Here is a 20,088-nt window from a genome sequence, read left to right on the forward strand (position 1 = left end):
TGCTAAGTACTTAACGTTTATATATCAATTGATAAGCTTTTTGAATACATTTTTATTTATTATTCACATTCAAACGAAAATACTTGTGGTTAAGTCGGTAAACATTTTACAAACTTTTATTTCTTTTTCCTCTAATATCTCACGCCTGCGACTTTATCCGCAAAGAGAAGGAATTTTCCTAAAACATGAAATAGGCACATAATTGTATCCTGATCGGCTACTCTAAAAGCGCGGCTCTATATGGAGCATTTTATTTGTAGCAGGAGTATACAGTTGGGTGGAAGGTTCCCCGATTATGTTTAACTGTCACCCTCGAGCAAATCTAAAAATCCACGCTTCGGCTAACCCCTACTATAAGAATTTTATGACGTTTCAGAATTTCAATTTTTCTGGGTATTATTTCATATCATACGAAAACCATTTTCCCGTCCAAATATAATAATTTTGTATGCGGTTGCACTATCGTAGAAATACGTAGGAATTTCGCGACGGCAAATCCTGTAGTTTCCTTCCTTTCCTTTTCCTGTATTGAATGACTCAAAGTCATAATACAATTATTATCTCCAAATATTGTTCGCTAATGAGAGAAATATAATGTCCCTATTCCTATATGAGTATTTGATGGATCTGCAATTTCAATATCTATATACCTATATATAAAAGAAAGTAGTGTTAGTTACACTATTTATAACTCAAGAACGGCTGGTGGGCAGGTAGCTTAGAACCAGGAAACGGACATAGGATAATTTTTACCCCGTTTCCTATTTTTTTCCGCGCGGACGGAGTCGCGGGTAAAAGCTAGTTTATGATAAAATGTAATTTTTTTAAAAATGTTTTACAATTCATGACGCATTTGTTAAAATGCGCAATGAATAAATACGAGTTAAATAGAAATAATTGAAAACATCTACGTACAATAAAATATATCATTATTAGCATACCACTTTACCTTATACGATAAAAAGTTCGTAAATGTTCCCGAGTAATTTAATATTTAAAATTTATTAGAAGCAATAATTAATTTACATAATTAAATTTTCAATAGCTGTTCCCATAAGATCTATCCTAATGGCCAAGACCTTGGATTTAAAAAAAGATGCCAATGTTAAAAAATTCGCTGAACGGAACCGCCAATACGTACCTACATTAAAAAAATGTAGTTTCATCCCTTTGCCTTAAACAGGCCTTAGTGAATGAATAATTCATCAAGCTTAGTTTAACTACTACAAGTTCAGTTTAGCAGTGTAAGCTTTAGTCTTAATTTTTTTAATATTAATGTATTGTGATGCGTCAGAGTATTGTGTACATTTTACTCAGTAAGTGTAACAGTCATGATTGATTGTAAAGTATGAACAGACCGAAGATAGACAGCATGAAGAATCGTTTTAACGCCTCGAACGTGCTAAGAGTAAAATGCTTGTATCTTCAAAACATGTTTTTCTCGTTTTGCTTTATCAAATCAATGTCATGTTCCATATCAACTGCAAATGCGCAGTGCGACTTAGCAATTGTTTAGTTCATTGAACATTCATCATTCACTAAAATAAGGGGAACACGATGATTTCGTTTCAAATGCGACTACAAATACTACAAAAGAAAAATAAGTGCATTTAGATAGGTTGTAATTATCTTGATAATGTATGCATGCGAGTGGTAGGTTCATCATAATATGCAATAACTACCAAAATACTTAGCGACTTACTTAAACTAACCTTAAGCGAAAGATATCTTGGCAGTGTCTTACAATCACTTATGTGCATATGGATGGATTATTTTTATTTGTATTGTCATCAATAATTAAAATTTCACTTACGACTGCCACACATCAGTAAATATTTTTTAATATATATTTAATAGGAAATTAATTGTATCAATTCTCGTAATCATTTAGGCAATCATTTTCATATCAGACAATTTTTATTCCTATTTAATGCCCAAGCGGGAAATGAAAAAGTTATATTAGGTCCCGGTTAGATACCCATTATACTATGAGGGTACTGTATTTTACTAGTCGAGTCGGTTTAGAAATTTAACAGCAGAGGTGTAGTTGCCAACTTTTATATTAAAAGAATAAATAGACTAATGAGATTGGATTTTCCTTATTCATCAATCGAGTCTCAAACGGGATCCTCTTCTATGAATTCGTAACTATTAGGCTATGTTGGTATATTTTCTTTTCAAATAACTTTTATGCATGCATAAATTGTCATCGAGAAAGTGCTGGTGTAGATTTAAATGATAGAATATATTACTTTGTAGGGTCTATAAAACCACAAACAAATTCCCACAAGTGTCTAACAAAACAAAGACAATATACTTTCCAAGTCACATACTATAACCACAATGTATGAATCAAAAGAAATACCTACACAAGTTATTAGTAACGTAGTTCAGATTTAATGACGGTAGGTAGCAATCACAAGTGAGTCATATTACAAATGACCCGGCATTTGATTTTCACGTCGGAAATAAGGGTACTGTTTTGCCGGACGTGGAACATCAAGTTCCCAGCAGCCTATTAGTATGCTGTCTTCCCAGCATTTAGATCTCTTCAATCGACAGACGCTTACAGAGGTTTTTCGAAAATATAACGTTGTCGTCTTTGATCAGATATCTGCCGGAAATAGTAGTCATGTTTAACAAATCGTCGTTTTTCGTGGAAACCGCAAGAGTCGTGCCATTCGTAGCCATTGGCCTCAGATAAAGCGTGCTTCATACGACATTGACATACTGTTGTACGATAGAATATACTAATCTTAATTGTTACGAGTGTAATGTTGACTGAAGTTTGCTCCAATATCTAGTAAAAATAGGATTAACTTAGGATAAAAAAAAAACTTCATAACAGGATTATAAAGCGCCAGTAACCCAATAGTTAAAGAGTACGGACATCAGATCGCATGGTTATGGATTCGAATCTGCCAATGTCATGACCCATGCCCTACATAAAAGAAGGAAAAAGTACTATAAAAAGATATTTAAGCGAGATATGAAGTGAAGTGAGATCAAATTAGCCCATTTTCATTGAAATCACCCAAACACCGCTTCTTGCATAAGACCTTGGAATAACTAACAAAGGAAACGAAAACGACTTATTTTGTTTGTTGTTAAAAAAATAAAACCACTTAAATACAATTCTACATTTGTTCATTCAATGATTCTTGTACATGTTGACCTGAAATATCATTAAAACGATACATAATTCCAAATGATTTACTTATTATTTTGGGACACATTGTTACAGTTCTACATTAAAACAAAATCACATTGATATGCTAGTTATTACCACGTTATTAAAAACTTCGCATTGATAACAGCGGTTTTCAAACAATATGGCGCATTTTCACTAAGTTATTACAAAATTTAAAAAAAATCACGTTTGCTACAACCACAGATATGAGACAAAATACGTAAACAAGTGTAAATTTAATTATATGGTAACATTAATTAATTAAACATATAAACGGAACACTTTATTTTTTTTCTGGCCTGGATCTAATCATTTTGGCCGTAAACGCAACACCCTCGCATGGTGTTGCCATTTAAAAAAAGGAGAAACATTTATTTCGTATTTAATTTTAGGGCTGATAATTTTCTTGTCGAAGGGAAATCTGGCCTTTAGTTAGGCCTTAGTTTTCACTTTTATAGGTTATTAACTCCAAAGTTATTGCACAATAATTCTTTAGTTTACATTATTTTATCTCATTGGCTTAATAAAACCATTTTATTACTTTATGTTTCCAGCAACATAAAAAAATTACAATCTCAAAAAAAAAAATTGTTGAAAAAAAATTTTTTTTTTGATCTAATACCGTTAACCCGCTTTAGTTTCTTGTCTTAATAACTATTGCTTCATTCTAACGAATAAATTATTCATCTTAAGGCTAATTATTCTTAAAAATTAAACAAAAAAAAATGTCAAATTGGAACCTACTTATGATTAAGTTTATAAAAATCTACAAATGAAATCATTTGTAGAGTAAAAAAATAAGAGGAAATATATTTTTTCCATTGTATGAATATTAGTAAAAGTATTGTTTCTCAAATGATTTGGCTTAGATATATTTTAAAGAAACTTTTTTTTTTCAAACGTAAGTACTAACCACAGATAATCTAACTTATACACAATACACGAAATGTTTATATTGTTAATTAAAAATTGATATAAAAACAATTTTCAGTCAAAATAATTTTTAATCTACATTTTTAGATTGAATTTTTCATCAATTTTTTTTATGTCATATATAGTCTATTCTTATACATATTTTATATATATACATATATATGGAATGCACGGTACAATTCGACATACATATAAATATTTATAATAAAAGAAATAATGAAAATTATTGTATCACTTTACGCAAAATCTATTTTCTAATTTAATTCTCTGATTTGTACAAAATTAACGGGAATTAAACTTGATTTTATCCCATAATTATTAATGTTATTTGATTTTATTATCATTTGATTGTAAAACTATATTTTCTTTGCCAATTAATGATACAAATATTTTGTATTGAATTACTTAAATTCAATTCTTGTCTATATTTTTAGTCAAATTATTTTTTTTTTCATAATTTCTTACTATTACTGTAGTACTCAAATTTAATGTAATTGAGTAAAATCTATATAAAAGCTGTTTTTGTATATTTTTCTATCCAGTTTATCAACATTTGAGAAATATGTCTCAGGAGTGGACATTTTACTATTTCGGTGGGTTACTAATAATTCCCTTTATTTAATGGCAACATTTAAAAAATAGAAAAAAAATAAAGGATGTTTTTTTATCAATATTCTGTCACTAGAAAATGATTATCTATTTAAAAGTTTTATTGTTAAAACCCCTAAAATAAAATTGATCTATTAAAAAAAATCGTGCATCCCTAATATGTATAAATAGGGATAACATTTGATTATTCGTACAAATATTGTGGTAGTTTTTAAACCTCAGTTTGAGAAACGAAAATTAAGTATAATATTTTTTTTTAGTTAGTACTGGGGCTGTCAGTTCCACTGCCACTATTTTCAGTATTGTTTAACAATGATTTTGTATTTTTGTTATTTTTCTTTGCAGATTTGCTAAGTGTTGCCACTTCTTTTAGTAAATTTTGTATCTTAGTGTTCATGAGAGTGAATTTAGTTTCGTTCATTCGTTCTTTGTTCTTCATTTCATTTCGTAGATCTGTTGTGTTGTTGTGATGTTGAGCTTTTAACTCCGTAATCTGAAATTAAATATTAAAAACTATTATGAGCATACTTAGTAACAAAGTTATCACAAGTATAGAAAGGCTTCTATTTTTATTTCAGTTTTACTTTAAATCATACATTCTAGGCGAGGCGTAAATCTATATATATAAAAGAAAGTCGTGTTAGTTACACTATTTATAACTCAAAATCGGTCGAACTGATTTAGCTGAAAATTGATGGGCAGGTAGCTTAGAACTAGGAGACGGACATAGGAACTTTTTTATCTTGTGTGCATTTTTTTATTCCGCGCGGACGAAGTCGCGGGTAAAAGCAAGTAATATAAAATTATGCGAAAAATAGTTTTAATTTTATTTGGTGGTATGATTTTATAAAAAAATCCTAAATTTGTCATCAAAATATTTAAGTTTGAATTAAAAATATCTTAATTTGATATAAAAGACATCAATCTGGTTGTTAATAATTTTATTTAACAATATTTACCAGTTTGTCTTTAGAGAGCAGCTCCATTTCCTTCTGCTGCACCTTCTTCTGCAGACTGGCGATGGTCTCCTTCAGCTGCGTCATCGCCACCACGTGGTCTGAGCTGTTCGGGTCCAGTTCACCTGGAAAACATTCATCATTGTTAACTCTCTGGTAAGGTATAGTAATCAAAATGTAAAGTAAAGGCTCATTAACACAACAATAAGACCTGCTGCTGCCTGCTGTCTACTTCACAGCGGCTACCAGACTCGTGTCATTTAAAAATAGATTAACCCTTTCACGGGCAAGGGAAAAATATTTCCCTTCTATATAAATAGTTATCGATTGTTCAATTATTATTTAATCGATATATTTTATTCTGAATGTCAAAATAAAACGTATTTCCAAAGCAGCAAATGTGTTTCTGAACAATTAAAAAAAAATAGCTTACTATTTTAATTGTGGGATTATAAAAGTTCTATAAAATGATGTTACAAAATTCTCAAAAGTCTTTTTTTTATTTACTTTTTAATATTTGTAGACTAACCTTGCAAAGGATTTAATTTGGATTTTTTCTCTGACGGCTGAGATTCATTTAGAGAGTCCCCGGAATTTTTCGACTTCATCATGTCCGATTTGCGCTTTTCTTTGTGACTACTTGTTAACCTGTTGGTTGCAAACAAACTTAACCATTTTAAATATTAACACACAAAACATAAAAAAAAATTACACACGAGAGATGGAGAAAGTGACACAGAGTGGGTTAGAAATAGAGAACGGGCAATTCATTGATTTCCCATTCTAATCTGTACAACTAAAAAAGTCAAAGATAAACCGAATGTTTAGATGGATGGATGGATGTATGTTTGCTTGGCTCACTGGATCTTGATGAAATTTGGCACAGTTGTAGAACATAGTCTGGAAGAAAACATAGGCTACTTATAAAGTTTTTTTTTAGTGCCGCGCGGACAGAGTCGCCGACAATAGCTAGTTTGATATAAAATAAAATGTCAACTGACTTGTGACCGCGATGCTTGTGTTTGTCAACAGAGGAGAGATGTTGCTTGGTCCTCGCCAATGCCCGCTTCAGGGACTGCGTGCAGAGCCAACACAGCAACTTGCCATCCACCTGCAACATGTTCAGTATTTTGCTGTGATAATTACTTTTGTACAATAAAAGTACAATGAAATTGTAAGAACTAAGTAAAATTTATTGTCTCAATTCTAATATTAAATAATAACGACAATTTCAAGGACACGCCGCTCAAGAGAAATATTTTTCCATTCTATAAATATCTATATTTTTTTACTGAATGTCAAAATAAAACATATGTCCAAAGCAGCAAATGTGTTTCTGAACAAATAAAAAAAAGAACTGTGCTAAGCTGTTGTAGCTAAAATATTGTGTTGTATTGGCATATTTAGTCTTGGAAATCTTATGGTCCTCTAAGGGTTAAAAAATACATTGAACATAAGTGATACATGAATTTTAATTCAGTTATACATTTCAAAAAACATTAATATAATTTCTAAATAATTTACATTTTTATATATGTATATATATTGACAAATATAACAATCAAAACTTTCAAAATACCTTTTTGCTATCATCATGCCTATCGAAGGCGCACCTTTGCTTGCATTGCTCACATGTTACGGCCGGCCCATACTTTCTTTCAGAATTTGCACAACGTTGACATTTATTACCTGGAAAATGTAGTAATACAGTAAAAATACGAAAATTTTTCTACGATTAAGCCATTCCTTGTAACTATAACACATTCCAAGAGTTCCCTTTGACAGAGGCTATAATGTTGACTAATATAAGAGTAACAATAGAGGAATTTAACTCTAACTAGTACTTTGTGTAGTTTTCAGATCTTGTCGAGTCTTTTTCTTCACCGTGAGTTGCTGTGCAAAATACAATTTTAGGTATAGCAGATGCAGTCAGTGCACAGCACACGAAAACGTGTAACGGTAAATGATTGCCTCTATAAACTATTAATTTACAATATTAATAAACCAGTACCCACATTAAATGTACACTGGATTGATTTGTCATGCATAGAGGGGCATAGGAGCATAGTTATGTATTACTGATGATATGATTTTTTATTAAATTGTAAATAATTGTATCATAAACTTACCAATGAATGCAGCAATAGTATTACAATATTCACATGCTGTAGGTTTTCCATATAATTTGACATTTGCCTCACATTTTTTACAAATGGACGATGTATTTGATTTACTGCAAAAAAAAAATATGTAAAATAGATTACAACATTACACATAAGATTACACTATGTGTTATTACAAAAATTTTGATTTGATGTAATAAATGAATGAATACATTACTATTACAGATTATTATTACAATTTATGACATTACATTTGTTTTAGTTTTTCGTAATAAAACATGACTTATAATTTAACATACAGGCATATTCTAAAGTTATCAAAGGATTTGTATAACCATTTACTTGTGTGTGATATGACATGTTTTTACTATATGTATTCATGACAACTCATCACAACAGTCAACTTGTCAAGATGATGTAAATGCAATGGAATAATATTGAAAATTATTAAGATACCAGTACATTATATGAAGATGAAGAAAAAATTGTTATTTTTATGTCATATATGTTAATTTTAATATGTTCTAAATAGCTTATAAAACAAAGAAAATCTATTGATTATGGTATTCATTATTTTGAATGAAGTAAACAACATTTTTCAATTCATAATAGGGTGTTAACTGACTCTAGCTGTAATAGTGAAAGTTAGATATGTTAAAATAATATATTAGAGAAACAAGGACATCAAGCCACTAATTACTTACTCATTTACATTTTAAATTGTATTTTAACTATTTTATATATACAAGAAATGGACAATTAACAAAGAATTAAGAAATCATTGGATTTAAAACAAAAAAAATTAATTGGAAAGTAACACTTGTATTGCAACTTTCTTTAATTTAAGATTCTTACATTATTTTTTGTTTGAAAACATTGTCTTTAAAAATGCAAAGATAGCAAGATATGTTTTTGTATGGATATTTCAGTAGGGTAAACTTAGAGTTAGAATTGAAATATTCCAAAAAAGACTGGTGCTAAAATTATCTCATCACATCACAAAGGAAATATAATGTATGTTGCCAATGTTTTAGTGTTCGTTATTACATCGGTGCCAGGAAGTAACAAAAATAGATTATTTATAAACGAAAAGTATGGTATTGAATTTACAATATGTGGCATAAGTCGATGAAATCAAGAATTCTAGTGATGATTGTGAATGACTTTTACTTTTCCTCTTATGAAAATTGCACTGACCTTGCTTGTTGAAATTCTGAACGGCAATAGGTACATTTGACAACAGGGAATAATCCGCGACATTCCTGAAAAATCAAGATATGTCTGCGTCATATGACGTCAAATAACAGGACAACGTAAATATACAATTTATTGCAAAGATGTCTGTCATGTAAATATGTAAAAGTGTTAACTGAGGATCATATAATAAATTCACTAGGGTACCTTGCAAAGCTGTTCTCCTGGAGATAATTCTTCAAAAGGATGTCTTGAGAAACAACGAGAACATGCAAAAAGCGGAGTTGCAGCGGCAGTACTCATTATATTAATATTTTAGATATTTCTTTAAACTTAAGATACAATTAAAACCAAAGGATAAAATATTTGAGTTATATATTTTAGAGGTACAACTTAATTTAAATAAAATTCAATGTAAAACACAGATTTGATTACCATAAGCGCCATTAAAATAAGAGTAAGAGTGAATGAATGAACGAGATGAATGATGAAATAAAATGAATTAAAACTTAAAACTAATCAAGGAGTAGAGTATTAACAAAACACCAAATGGTAACTTTAACTTATGAAAACTAAAGTTAACGTTCTTAAAATCAATAACTTACTTTAGTCTGCCAAAAATATATTACAAGAGTGTGATATGTGTGTAACGAAGTCATTAGGAAATTGGGATAGAAAAGTCACAGGCAATACAATAAATAAATAAAGAAAATTTCAGCGTTTAAAGAGGTTTTTAATACAGTCAGGTTGTACTATATATTATATTTATATGTTGAATGTTGAAAAAAATTTAAATTACTATACTGATGTATTTATTACCTACGTTGGACGTAGGATAAGGAGTGGTAACACTAACTAGTTGTCAATTACTTCGTTGTTCTTGTTTGTGTTGGAACACGACTGTTTACTGTTTATTTTACATTTAAAATGATATATGGAAACCCAATGTGTATGAATATTGAGAGCTTTTGAGAACTCATTGTTATTAAATCATAAGTGAAAGGAATAATGGCGATTCCACCGTTTCCATCGCAAGATTTAGCTAAGCTTGTTCTGGGTAAGGTTTTGTTATTTGGCGGGAGTGAGATTAGACGTTTAATTTAGTAATATTCAGGTAATCTATCGGTGATTTATCCCTTTCCCCCAGGTTATCTTGCAGAGGAACAGCTTATGACTGCTTACGATGAATTCCTTCAAGCTAGTCCCTATTTAGATGCCCTTAGAAATGAGTATGACAGGATTTTAATGACATCACTGAAACATATTCTGGCGGAGTATCGAGCGGTTAAAATTTACGGTTTGTTATTCAAAATAAATTAATTTAGTAACTAAATAGTTAAAAGATAGGTATTCTATTATTATAATAGTCTTAATATTCTTAAAATTTGCCATTTGCAAAGGTTTGTCTATTCATTGATGCCAGACGAGTGTCAACGAAATGGGTTTGTTTGATTACCATAATTGATAAGCTCATGACTTATAACTGCTGGAAATACATGTTTTATCACAAATGAGTTAAGATGACTTCAACTATTACATTGTATAATTGTGACTGGTCATGGGTAACTCAATTAAAATTGATGATCTCCAATTCAGCTAAAAGTTCACACATGTGAAGCAGATCAGTGAACAGGTTTGCAGCTCAGCTTGATTTGTATCTGCTTAGAGCTATGATTTATATTTCAACCTGAGAACTATGAGTCACCAGGCAGCTTGTGGTTCAAGTTTATTAAATTGTTAATTTTATTAAATATATTTTAATGTAAAGATACTAAAATACATTAGTTAAACATTTACATTTTTCATTAATGAGCTAAATATTATTTTCAGTGGAAACCTGTAAGCCTTTTGCGCTAAGAAAAAAATTGCTGCAGTGTTACAATTTATTGGAAATGGTGAAATTTCTTATACAAAATGTTGATATCAATAAGCTAAATGAACAGGAGCAAAGTTTTGAAAAATCAAGGTACTATTTAATGTTTTTGCATCTATTTCAAAAAGGCCTACTTGTATGATTATATGAAGGTTTTTCTTATGAAGATAATTTTTATATAAAAATTAATTTAAAATTGTTGTAAAAATTGTTTTACAATAATTTGATTATTCATCATTTCAGTTTTACTAAGAATGTAAATATAGTGCCACCAAGTAACCCGGTACAACCGAGTCCCCAGTCTTCCAGCCAAATAGAAAATTCAACATTGGACAGTTCAGTGGAGGCTACTTCTTTAGAAGATCTTCCAGGTATGTACTGACTAGCTGTCGCCCGCGACTCCGTCTGTGCGGAATTAATAACAAACCTAATAAGTAGCCTATGTGTTCTTCCAGACTATGTTCTACATCTATGCTAAATTTCATCAAAATATGTTGAGACGTTCTGGAGATACCTTCAAACATCCATCCATCCATCTAAACATTCGCATTTGTAACAGTTTTGTGTTAGAATTATGTATTTATTTAGTATTGGTCCTGGCACAAATCTTTCATATTCATACATCTATGCATGTATGCTGATGGGCTTTTTTGCAACAGCATTTTTATATTGAAAACTGTTACTCTTACCATCACATGCAAATTACATAACCTAACCTGTCTTAGTGTAAATTAAAATGAAAATGAATGAAAACATGCAAAAAATTATATGACAACCATTATTATTAGATTATTACTAGTACTTGATGTGACCTTAGAATCATTTTTGAAAAATATTGCCTGTGCAATTACATCCTTTTTGCTTAGCGATTTTTTTTTTCTTTTTACATTCCTTAGGGCAGTGTAATGTCAAGCCAGTAATATCTTTTTAATGATTAGGTTGTTAAACCAAGAAGGTTTTATTGGTGACTTTTTTTTTATTTGGTTTTATCATGCCAGCATTGAGTTAAATATAATACCAATTCAAAGGACAATGGGCAAATTTGTATGGAGTCTGGGCTAAATGCTCAACAGTGATGAAACCCATGCCATTTGAAAGATTATGGGGATTAAGAAAATATAATAATTTTTGAATGCTCGAAAACACCATGTTCGCACTCGATTTCGACATGGCTGCCATAGTATGAATTAAATAACACCCCATAATCTTTCAAATGGCATGAGTTTCATCACTGTTGAGATGTTGGCCCAAAATGCCCATTGTCCTTATATGTAAGACTTGTTTATACAACATAATTGTTTTGATATAATTTATCACTATGATGATTGATAAGTACTTACTGATAATAAGTACTTATTAAATATGCAGCAATTGTATACTGATTCATAAAGTAGTCTATCAATTTAGTAAGCTGTAGAACATAAATGGAATGCTTCTTGCAGTCTGTACCCACACGCAAATGCATATTGCTGTCTGTGTATGGAAAATTTTAACTAATTCCTCCTTGAACCTGTTGTTAGCCCATTTTGTTAAACAATCCGTGTATGGCGGCCTTTAATTTGTTTTATTTTGATAGGAAATTCAACAATTAAGAAAAAAACTTTAAAAGCATTAGATACAGAAACAAAAAACTCACATCCAAATGTTGATTGTCAAAATAAAGTATGTCCGATGTCGCCTGCAAATGTAAATACAACTCCTTTATTGGATGAAGTAAAAAATGCAACAGTGAATCCACAAACGGGACCAAATGTTGATTTGGTATGTATATCAGTACTAGCTTTTACCCGTGACTCCGTACGCGCGGAATAAAAAATAGAAAACGGGGTAAAAATCCTATGTCCGTTTCCTGGTTCTAAGCTACCTGCCCACCAATTTTCAGTCAAATCGATTGAGCCGTTCTTGAGTTATAAATAGTGTAACTAACACGACTTTCTTTTATATATATATAGATAGATGACAGTCAATTTTGTATTTTTCATTAATATATATTAGTATTTTTTATTTAAAAGGTATAATCCTTAAAAAGCCTAAATAATTTCTGGTTTCAAAAATAAAAAAAATAAATTTATATTATGGATTCCAGATGAAATGCAATAAGTCAGAATCTGTTCAAAAAATTGAAGAATTCAACAATATTTTAGACTATGTATGTAAAAATGGCAACGCTGAACAAAACACATATACAGTCATAAATAATGTCACAAATCAAAACCAAAGATTATCAACTGCTGGCACATTTCAGGATTTTGCAACTGGTATTTATAGTAAGTAACAATTATTCATTTATGATTACTAGAGTTCGCCCATTGGTCGAAATTCGACCATAATTCATAATTATAATTAAAAATAGATTTATGCACGACTTATCTATTGTTATGTATAAGTTCAAGATCATCCTTCAGCGCAATATTCTTTGAAAGGAATACAAAGTTTTGGTTTCACATTTAAATATAGTAATCCGTGTTGATCCCAGGAGCAGGCAACCCTAAGAAACATCCTAAAGTAAGATGTTTTCAACAAGATTTTCACTTCCTTAATGAAACTAATATACTGAAGTGTTACAAAAAAGTATATGCACTTGTTAATTAAATTTTGTTGATGATTTTCTATATACCGGTCAGTGTTTGTAGTTTCACGTCTAAAAAAGATCAAGAATGTCAATAAGGATGGATATACTTAGTAAAAATTATTATAATTTCAGATAATGGCTCAGTTCACGTATCTTATTCCAATACGACTAGTAATAATAACGCGCAGTAAGTAAATATTTATTTCTAAATTATAATTTTAGGAACCACTCCTCTAAAATCGACACTCAATGAAATACAAAAAAAAAAAAAAAATTGCCGTTGTAAAGTCTTTTTGCATGTTAAATCATATTTATAATATTGTTTGTGTTAAGCGAATATAATATATGGGTAAAACTATTCATATTTTTAGGGCGCCTTTAATAAGAAATACTAGTAACACATATGTTAATATTGGAGGCTTAACAAAGGAAGAGTTAATGTCCAAAGGTCATTTAGTACTGACAGTCGACAGCAGTAAAAATTCCCAAGGGCTCCCACTGATAACAACTTCCTCTCCAACAATAACACAAGCCAATAAAAAAATGGATATTAGAAAACGCGAAGAAAATAAAATAAAGATTTTATCAGATGTTATTGTGGACAAATCATATGAAAGTTTGAGTGGAAAACACAAAATGCCACCGGTTTTAAGCAACGCAACGTCGACTCCGTTTCAGATGCCAAATATATTAATAAATGGTACACCAGCTTATAAAAATAACGTGAAATCCCAATGTTTGGCAAAATTTAAATATACCACAGATGAAATAATGGCAATGCCAACAATTATTCTTGTTCCTGCATCAGGTAAGCTTCAAATCTGTTAGACTGTAGAAAAATTAAAGCTACTAAAGTAAATTGATATAAAATTTTAATTATAGTTTCAGGAACACCCGCAACTTCAACGGATTCAGGAACGGTAGCTCCATTATCTATGGATCCCAAACCACTTACAGTTACTTCAAGTTCTTCCCAAGATTTACTAAAACCACTTTTAATTGATGTAACATCCCCAGTTATAGAGCCGCCAGTGAGTTCAAATATAGCAACCAGTGAACAAAATAATATTCAAAGTATTGAACAGAATCTTATCAAAACAGTGGAATCCACCGAACATGTTTTGAAATCTAAAGATAATACAATTAATACTACAACAAATTCAACGTTACCGAAGACAACTACTCCACAAGGTTTATTGCCCAATAGGAAGTCATCATCAACTCCCCGTAGAAATTCCCACGTTAGAGTTTTAGATTTTACAACACCGAGGAGAATATTAACCGAGACTATTAACGAACAAAGTCCAGAAAGGAATTGCTCTGAAAATACAGAATGTAATGAAGCAGTTCCCCTGCCTTGTAAAGAACCCAAGATCCAAATGGACAACACTGTCCCAGAAAAAGTTACAAGTATAGAAAATACGGAATGTCCAAAATTAAAAACAAACGTAGCAAAAGAAAACAAAGTGATAACTAAAAAAAACTGGGATGCTGATATCCGAGCTGCTGCAGTATGTGGAATAAATACCCCAGTTAAGCCTATACCAAAGCAAAAAAATAAACCGAAAGAAAAGGCCACAAAAAAGAAAAACTCAGATAAAGTTAAGAATTCCAAAAAAATAGCAAATAAAGATACGAGTAAAGAAAAAAAGAAAAAAGACAAGTCAGATTCTAGAGATTATACAGAAAATGATGTTAAAAAAAGTGAAAAGGCACCCCCGGTAGTTAAGGCTAATGTAAATATTAGGAGTGATAAGAATATTGTTGAAGATAAAAAGATTGTTGAAGAAAAAAATATTGCAGAAGATAAAAAAATTGTAGGAACTAAGAACATTATAGACGATAAAAAGATAGACGATAAGAAGACTACAGATGATAAAAATCAAATCAATTTTTATGGTAGTACTGAACAAATTGATACTCCTGAAAATGAAAGAATAGCTTTACAAAATGTGATTGGAGCCAAACTAAACATATCAGACTTATTAGAAACTCCATATAAACAAGTTCTGTATGACATTCAAATGGATACACCAAAGTTTTTAGGTACAGATTTACCTGACGAACCAATGTCGGAAGTGAAAATAATGAGTATTCCCACTCCGAGGTTTCTTCGCGATTCTAATGAAAAGAATTCTACACCGTCTTGCTGTTATTCTTCTAGACCCACTGATTATTCTAGTGGTGGATCCTACTACAAACCTGATGATCAAGATTTTATAATTTGTACTGATGTGCCGGAGAGTCCGCTGCGACAAGAAGAAAATATTAAATCCAATAATGATATAACATCAACCAAACAACCTGCAGTAGATAATGAGAAAAATAATAAAGAAAATAAGTCCGGTAGACCTGTGAGACAATGTACGAAAAATGTTTCTTACAATCCACTACTTTTAGGTAAAGGTATGCCCTTAAAAAGTTATGCTCAGAGTTGTGTACCTAATGACGATAGTCCTGACGATAACGCTTCAGATAATCGTGTTAGTTCTAAAAGTTCAAAAGACACTACAGTAAAGGAAAAAAGAAAACAAGATACAAATAAAAGTAAGAAATCCGTAAAGAAAATTAAATCCCCCATTAAAAGAGATACCCCAAAAACCTTTATGAAGATAAAACCGAGAAGAACTACACCGACGAAAGAAATACTAGGAGGTAAAAGTAGAAAAACATCAGAATCATCAAACAAACAGAAAAAAACTAACAGCAAGGAGAGAAATGAAAATTTAACCCCCGTAACCGCATCAATACCTACAAAGTCAAGAAGAAAATCATCGACGCCTAGAAAACTTCATTGTACGAAAACATTCAACTCCGAAAGTTCCGACCACACCTCTCCTGAAACTGACAAACCAAAGCAAGACAAGTCGCAAGAAGATCGCGCTCGGTCACACGAGTCCGATGTTGAACAAATGCCCCTAAGGTGGTCGGACGACGGCTCTCAAGAAAAGGCTTTGAAAAATAAACAACTCAAACCTGACTCTTTATCTGTAACCGAAACTGATGACATATCCAAAATTAAAGAATACATCGAAACATGCGCTACAGAGAAATCAGAAATCAAAGATGGTGAAGGTAGTTTACATATCGATTTAATTAAAAGAGGTTTTGATGTTGAAACTGCTAAAAAATTAGAAAGAGATTTACTCGATTCGCCGTGTGCTAAACGAGAAACAGATGTGCCAACAGAATTTATTGAAATTAAAACTCATGTTTCTGAAAGTATTACTGGTAGCGGAGATTCTTATAGCCTAAAAATAGAGGATGGTGATGATGAAGATGATGAAGAAATAGAACTATCTATACACGAATGTAATGAGGATACCGTCAATTATATTCATTACGAGTATGAAGATGGTGATGAGAAAGTATCGCGGCCACAATCAAAATTAAAGGATAACTATTCAATGGAAATTTGTGTAGACGATGGTGTTACGATAAGGTTAAGAGCGACAACATTTAGCGTATTGCTAGACCAAGATCCCCAAGAAATGGAGGTTAAGTACAATTACAAAGAAACAGCAATGGCTGTATCTTCAATATCTAACTTTGACAAATTGTATACACCATTGAAAGACCATAAAGCCCAAATGTATGATATTTTCGACTCTACATTAACGAGTTTGGACACACCGTTAAAAATCCGTAATTCTATATCACCGGATTGTGAACGTAACAATGTTACTGAAATTTCATTGGAAGTTGAAAAAGTGGAATATGTCGAGAAAACTGATTTAAAAAAGAGGAAACGTTTACAAAGTGGATCATCAGAGGAATCGATAAATTGCAATAAAAAAACCAAAAGAGATACACAATATCTTTTAAATACAACGAATATTCAGAATATCGATATAGAGTCTGTTTTAAGTAAGTTACATGGCCCCTGAGAGTCTCTTAGTATTTTTTTTTATAATTATTGGCCTTATAGAACGTTATGTAAAACATATTAAAATGTATGTACATATTCTTTTTATAATTACGTTAACATTTTATATAATACTACATGTGTCCAGGAATCCATTTATAACATCGTAACGTGTTTGACACATTGTATATATTTTGATTTAAATAAATGATTCCTTATGTAATTTGCTTTAATTACGTGGGCAAAAAACAATTGAGAGTAAATGATTTGTACCTTATTTTTTGTTTTATTATCCTTAAACAATAAGTTAGTTCACTATTGAATTTATTAAATGAAAAAAAGTTATGAGTTAAAATACATTAGAAAGGACATAGAACTTTCTCTTTTTTCTACTAATCGAAATTAATTAATGAAAGTTCATTTAGAGTCCGATAGATGTCGTAAAATAATATAATGGGTGTTAAGTATAGAGATCTGGTTAGAAAATACCTTGTTATAAAGACGTCGATAATAATCATTTTAAATGTATCGTATATTTAAGATACATTTATGTATTTTATTTTAATGTTTTTAAATTACTTTTATAAATAACAACTGAGGGAACTTATTACAATTTTCTGAAATATTTAACAAAATTGTACAAGTTTTTAACTTTAAAAAAGTACAACATTGTAAAATTCATGTACATTGTATTAGCGGTGGGTTCTCATTAAAGTTTATTATTGAAACGCGAACGATGCGTCTAATTTGCCGGTCGGTTCGTCGCGCCTTGTGCAATTATGATGATATTCTGTTTAATTAGATATAGCAATTAGAGACGATCGTGACAGGGGGTGGCGCGAACCTTTCATTACTCATGGTAATTCGTGAGCGATTGCCGCGTATGCGATAATCTAAGGAAAATGCGCTTTTGTGATTTTTGTCCAATTTAAATGCATATTGCATATAATTAATCGCTGCGAAAGTTACTTTAAGCTGTTATGAACTGTCATTTCTTAGAAAAAAAAAAACAGATATTCGTAAAGTTTCCCGCAATCCGATAAAGAAGTCCCTTATCATAAATTTTTGTGTTACGTAAAATTATTGAAATTTTTAAAGTGTATTTTATAACTCTGTCTATCTCACATCTAATTTCTATTTTATATATATACATGTGTATGTGAATTAATTAATTTTATAATCATAATATTACATTAAATTTTAAACTTTATTAATAGCGTAAAATGTAATATATGATTTATAAAAGTATGATTAAATGTAGTTTAGTCGCTACAGAACGTTATATTTTTCTCGTGGATCATAAATAAAATCTTACTTGAATCATTTATTTACAACCCTTATTCAATTTAATTAGCACAAACTTGATGAGATTTAAATTTTGTTTTTCGCTAAATCGTTTATTTAAAAAATGTTCCAACATTTCTAATTCAATTAAACTAAAACGATAGCAATTTAGTAATGCAAAGCTACATAAATAAATCTCTATTGGCGGTATAACAAGGCTTGACACAACCTAGACCAAAATATACGGCAGCGGGCCCCGGGAAGGGGTGTCGGGAAGTGGGTCACGGATGCAGGCTCCTGACACAAATAGCTACGCCGTAGTCTCACCACGTGACCTCGGGCGCATCTACGAGACGAGTTTCTGCACCGCGCCGAATTATTTTTACGAAATTATTATTACGTTTGTTTTTGACCAGTATTGAATTTAACTATTTTATCCTTTCCTTTTGTCTTGTTTGTGTTTTAATTATTATAAGTTTTATTATCTCGTAAATAAATAGATTTAGTACAATTGTACAGCATATTTACACATTTTTAAAGTTATGACAAGTTAAAGTTGAATACATACACTGATGAATAATTTTATTTTATTAGTAAATGTAAAGCATTCTATTTTGTAGCAACTTTCATTGTTTTTAACAAGTAAATATTTTATTAATACATAAAGGTTATAAGAAAGTTAGAGTTAATTTGTTATACTGGGATAAAGCCAGGGAGATGATGACTGCATCATATAGAAACAATCCAATTCTCTTAAAAATATCCCACATATTAAAGTAATAATTTAACATGGTGAATTTAATGACAAGTAGTAATTCTGAAGGTGTAGTTTGGGCTATAAATGATTGCGGGTGATTTTACACCACCCCGTGTCGCCCGCTGTCCGCCCCCTGCCTTCCTTTCCCCCCGGCCCCGTTGCACCGCCGTCGCTCCGGACAATCTGCGTGCTCTGCTCATTTTCACCCATAATTTCTTTGCCGGAAATTGCCTTTATAAAGAAAGAGGAATTTTAGTTCTACAGAGAAATGTTAACGTAATCAAATTTAAATGATTGCGCGGAAATTTGGTAAAATACATAGAGAAAAACGATATTGTATAGTTCTATGATATCTATTATATTAATACGCAAGTCCTGTAAGAGATATTTTTTAATTATATTCATCAATAAAGGAACTACTAAACTCGCATAATGTCTTTATTGAAATAGCTACTATAAAATAGTAGAAACTTTACATTCAGATGTATTAGAATTGAAAAAAAAATCATCATGAAAGTTCTTTTTTTTTATTTTAGACATACAATACGATGAGATTTTAAAATAATGGTTTTCTTGTTTTTAATAGCAACGAGCAAGCGGCCTCTGGAATTCACCAAAATAGCAAAGTGATCGTTACCTATAGAAATCTGCTTTTGCAGTTGAGTTTCCTACCCTTTTTGGCAAAAGAGGGGATACACAGGAAGAGTATATTTATCTGCCTATTCGTCCCCT

General features: G+C 30.9%; 2 protein-coding genes across 7 annotated transcripts; one reads left to right on the top strand and one right to left on the bottom strand.

The window, feature by feature from the left end:
• Positions 1-4,917: 4,917 nt before the first annotated feature.
• Positions 4,918-9,434, bottom strand: LOC106718194 (protein FAM76A). 6 transcript variants are annotated; one of them, XM_045678971.1, is made up of 8 exons: positions 9,213-9,434; positions 9,009-9,073; positions 7,818-7,921; positions 7,268-7,377; positions 6,690-6,811; positions 6,218-6,324; positions 5,692-5,813; positions 4,918-5,225 (listed from the first exon to the last, which is right to left on the bottom strand). In XM_045678971.1, the coding sequence occupies exons 1-8, from the start codon at positions 9,306-9,308 to the stop codon at positions 4,989-4,991; spliced, it is 963 nt and encodes a 320-aa protein (XP_045534927.1). In that variant the 5' UTR covers positions 9,309-9,434; the 3' UTR covers positions 4,918-4,988. The 6 variants fall into 6 exon arrangements, with proteins under 6 accessions (XP_045534927.1, XP_045534925.1, XP_014367695.2 ...); XM_045678969.1 differs by having other exon boundaries at positions 6,218-6,327; positions 9,213-9,433; XM_014512209.2 differs by having other exon boundaries at positions 6,218-6,336; positions 9,213-9,433.
• Positions 9,435-9,891: 457 nt separating this feature from the next.
• Positions 9,892-17,366, top strand: LOC106718957. Its single transcript, XM_014513172.2, has 9 exons — positions 9,892-10,062; positions 10,153-10,302; positions 10,836-10,971; positions 11,122-11,249; positions 12,455-12,639; positions 12,965-13,145; positions 13,583-13,637; positions 13,822-14,258; positions 14,333-17,366. The coding sequence occupies exons 1-9, from the start codon at positions 10,014-10,016 to the stop codon at positions 17,335-17,337; spliced, it is 4,326 nt and encodes a 1,441-aa protein (XP_014368658.2). The 5' UTR covers positions 9,892-10,013; the 3' UTR covers positions 17,338-17,366.
• Positions 17,367-20,088: the final 2,722 nt, after the last annotated feature.

Source organism: Papilio machaon, chromosome 8, assembly GCF_912999745.1.
Source record: "Papilio machaon chromosome 8, ilPapMach1.1, whole genome shotgun sequence".
Taxonomy (NCBI): Eukaryota; Metazoa; Arthropoda; class Insecta; order Lepidoptera; family Papilionidae; genus Papilio; species Papilio machaon.

Excerpts from the sequence above, each read along its gene's own strand:
- LOC106718194 (XM_014512209.2), bottom strand. The coding sequence starts at position 9,308 with ATGAGTACTGCCGCTGCAACTCCGCTTTTTGCATGTTCTCGTTGTTTC. Across the intron at positions 7,378-7,817 it reads TACTATTGCTGCATTCATTG|GTAATAAATGTCAACGTTGT; the intron begins GTAAGTTTATGA and ends TACATTTTCCAG. Across the intron at positions 5,226-5,691 it reads TGCTCTCTAAAGACAAACTG|ATTACGGAGTTAAAAGCTCA; the intron begins GTAAATATTGTT and ends ATTTAATTTCAG.
- LOC106718957 (XM_014513172.2), top strand. The coding sequence starts at position 10,014 with ATGGCGATTCCACCGTTTCCATCGCAAGATTTAGCTAAGCTTGTTCTG. Across the intron at positions 11,250-12,454 it reads TTCTTTAGAAGATCTTCCAG|GAAATTCAACAATTAAGAAA; the intron begins GTATGTACTGAC and ends TTATTTTGATAG. Across the intron at positions 12,640-12,964 it reads CGGGACCAAATGTTGATTTG|ATGAAATGCAATAAGTCAGA; the intron begins GTATGTATATCA and ends TATGGATTCCAG.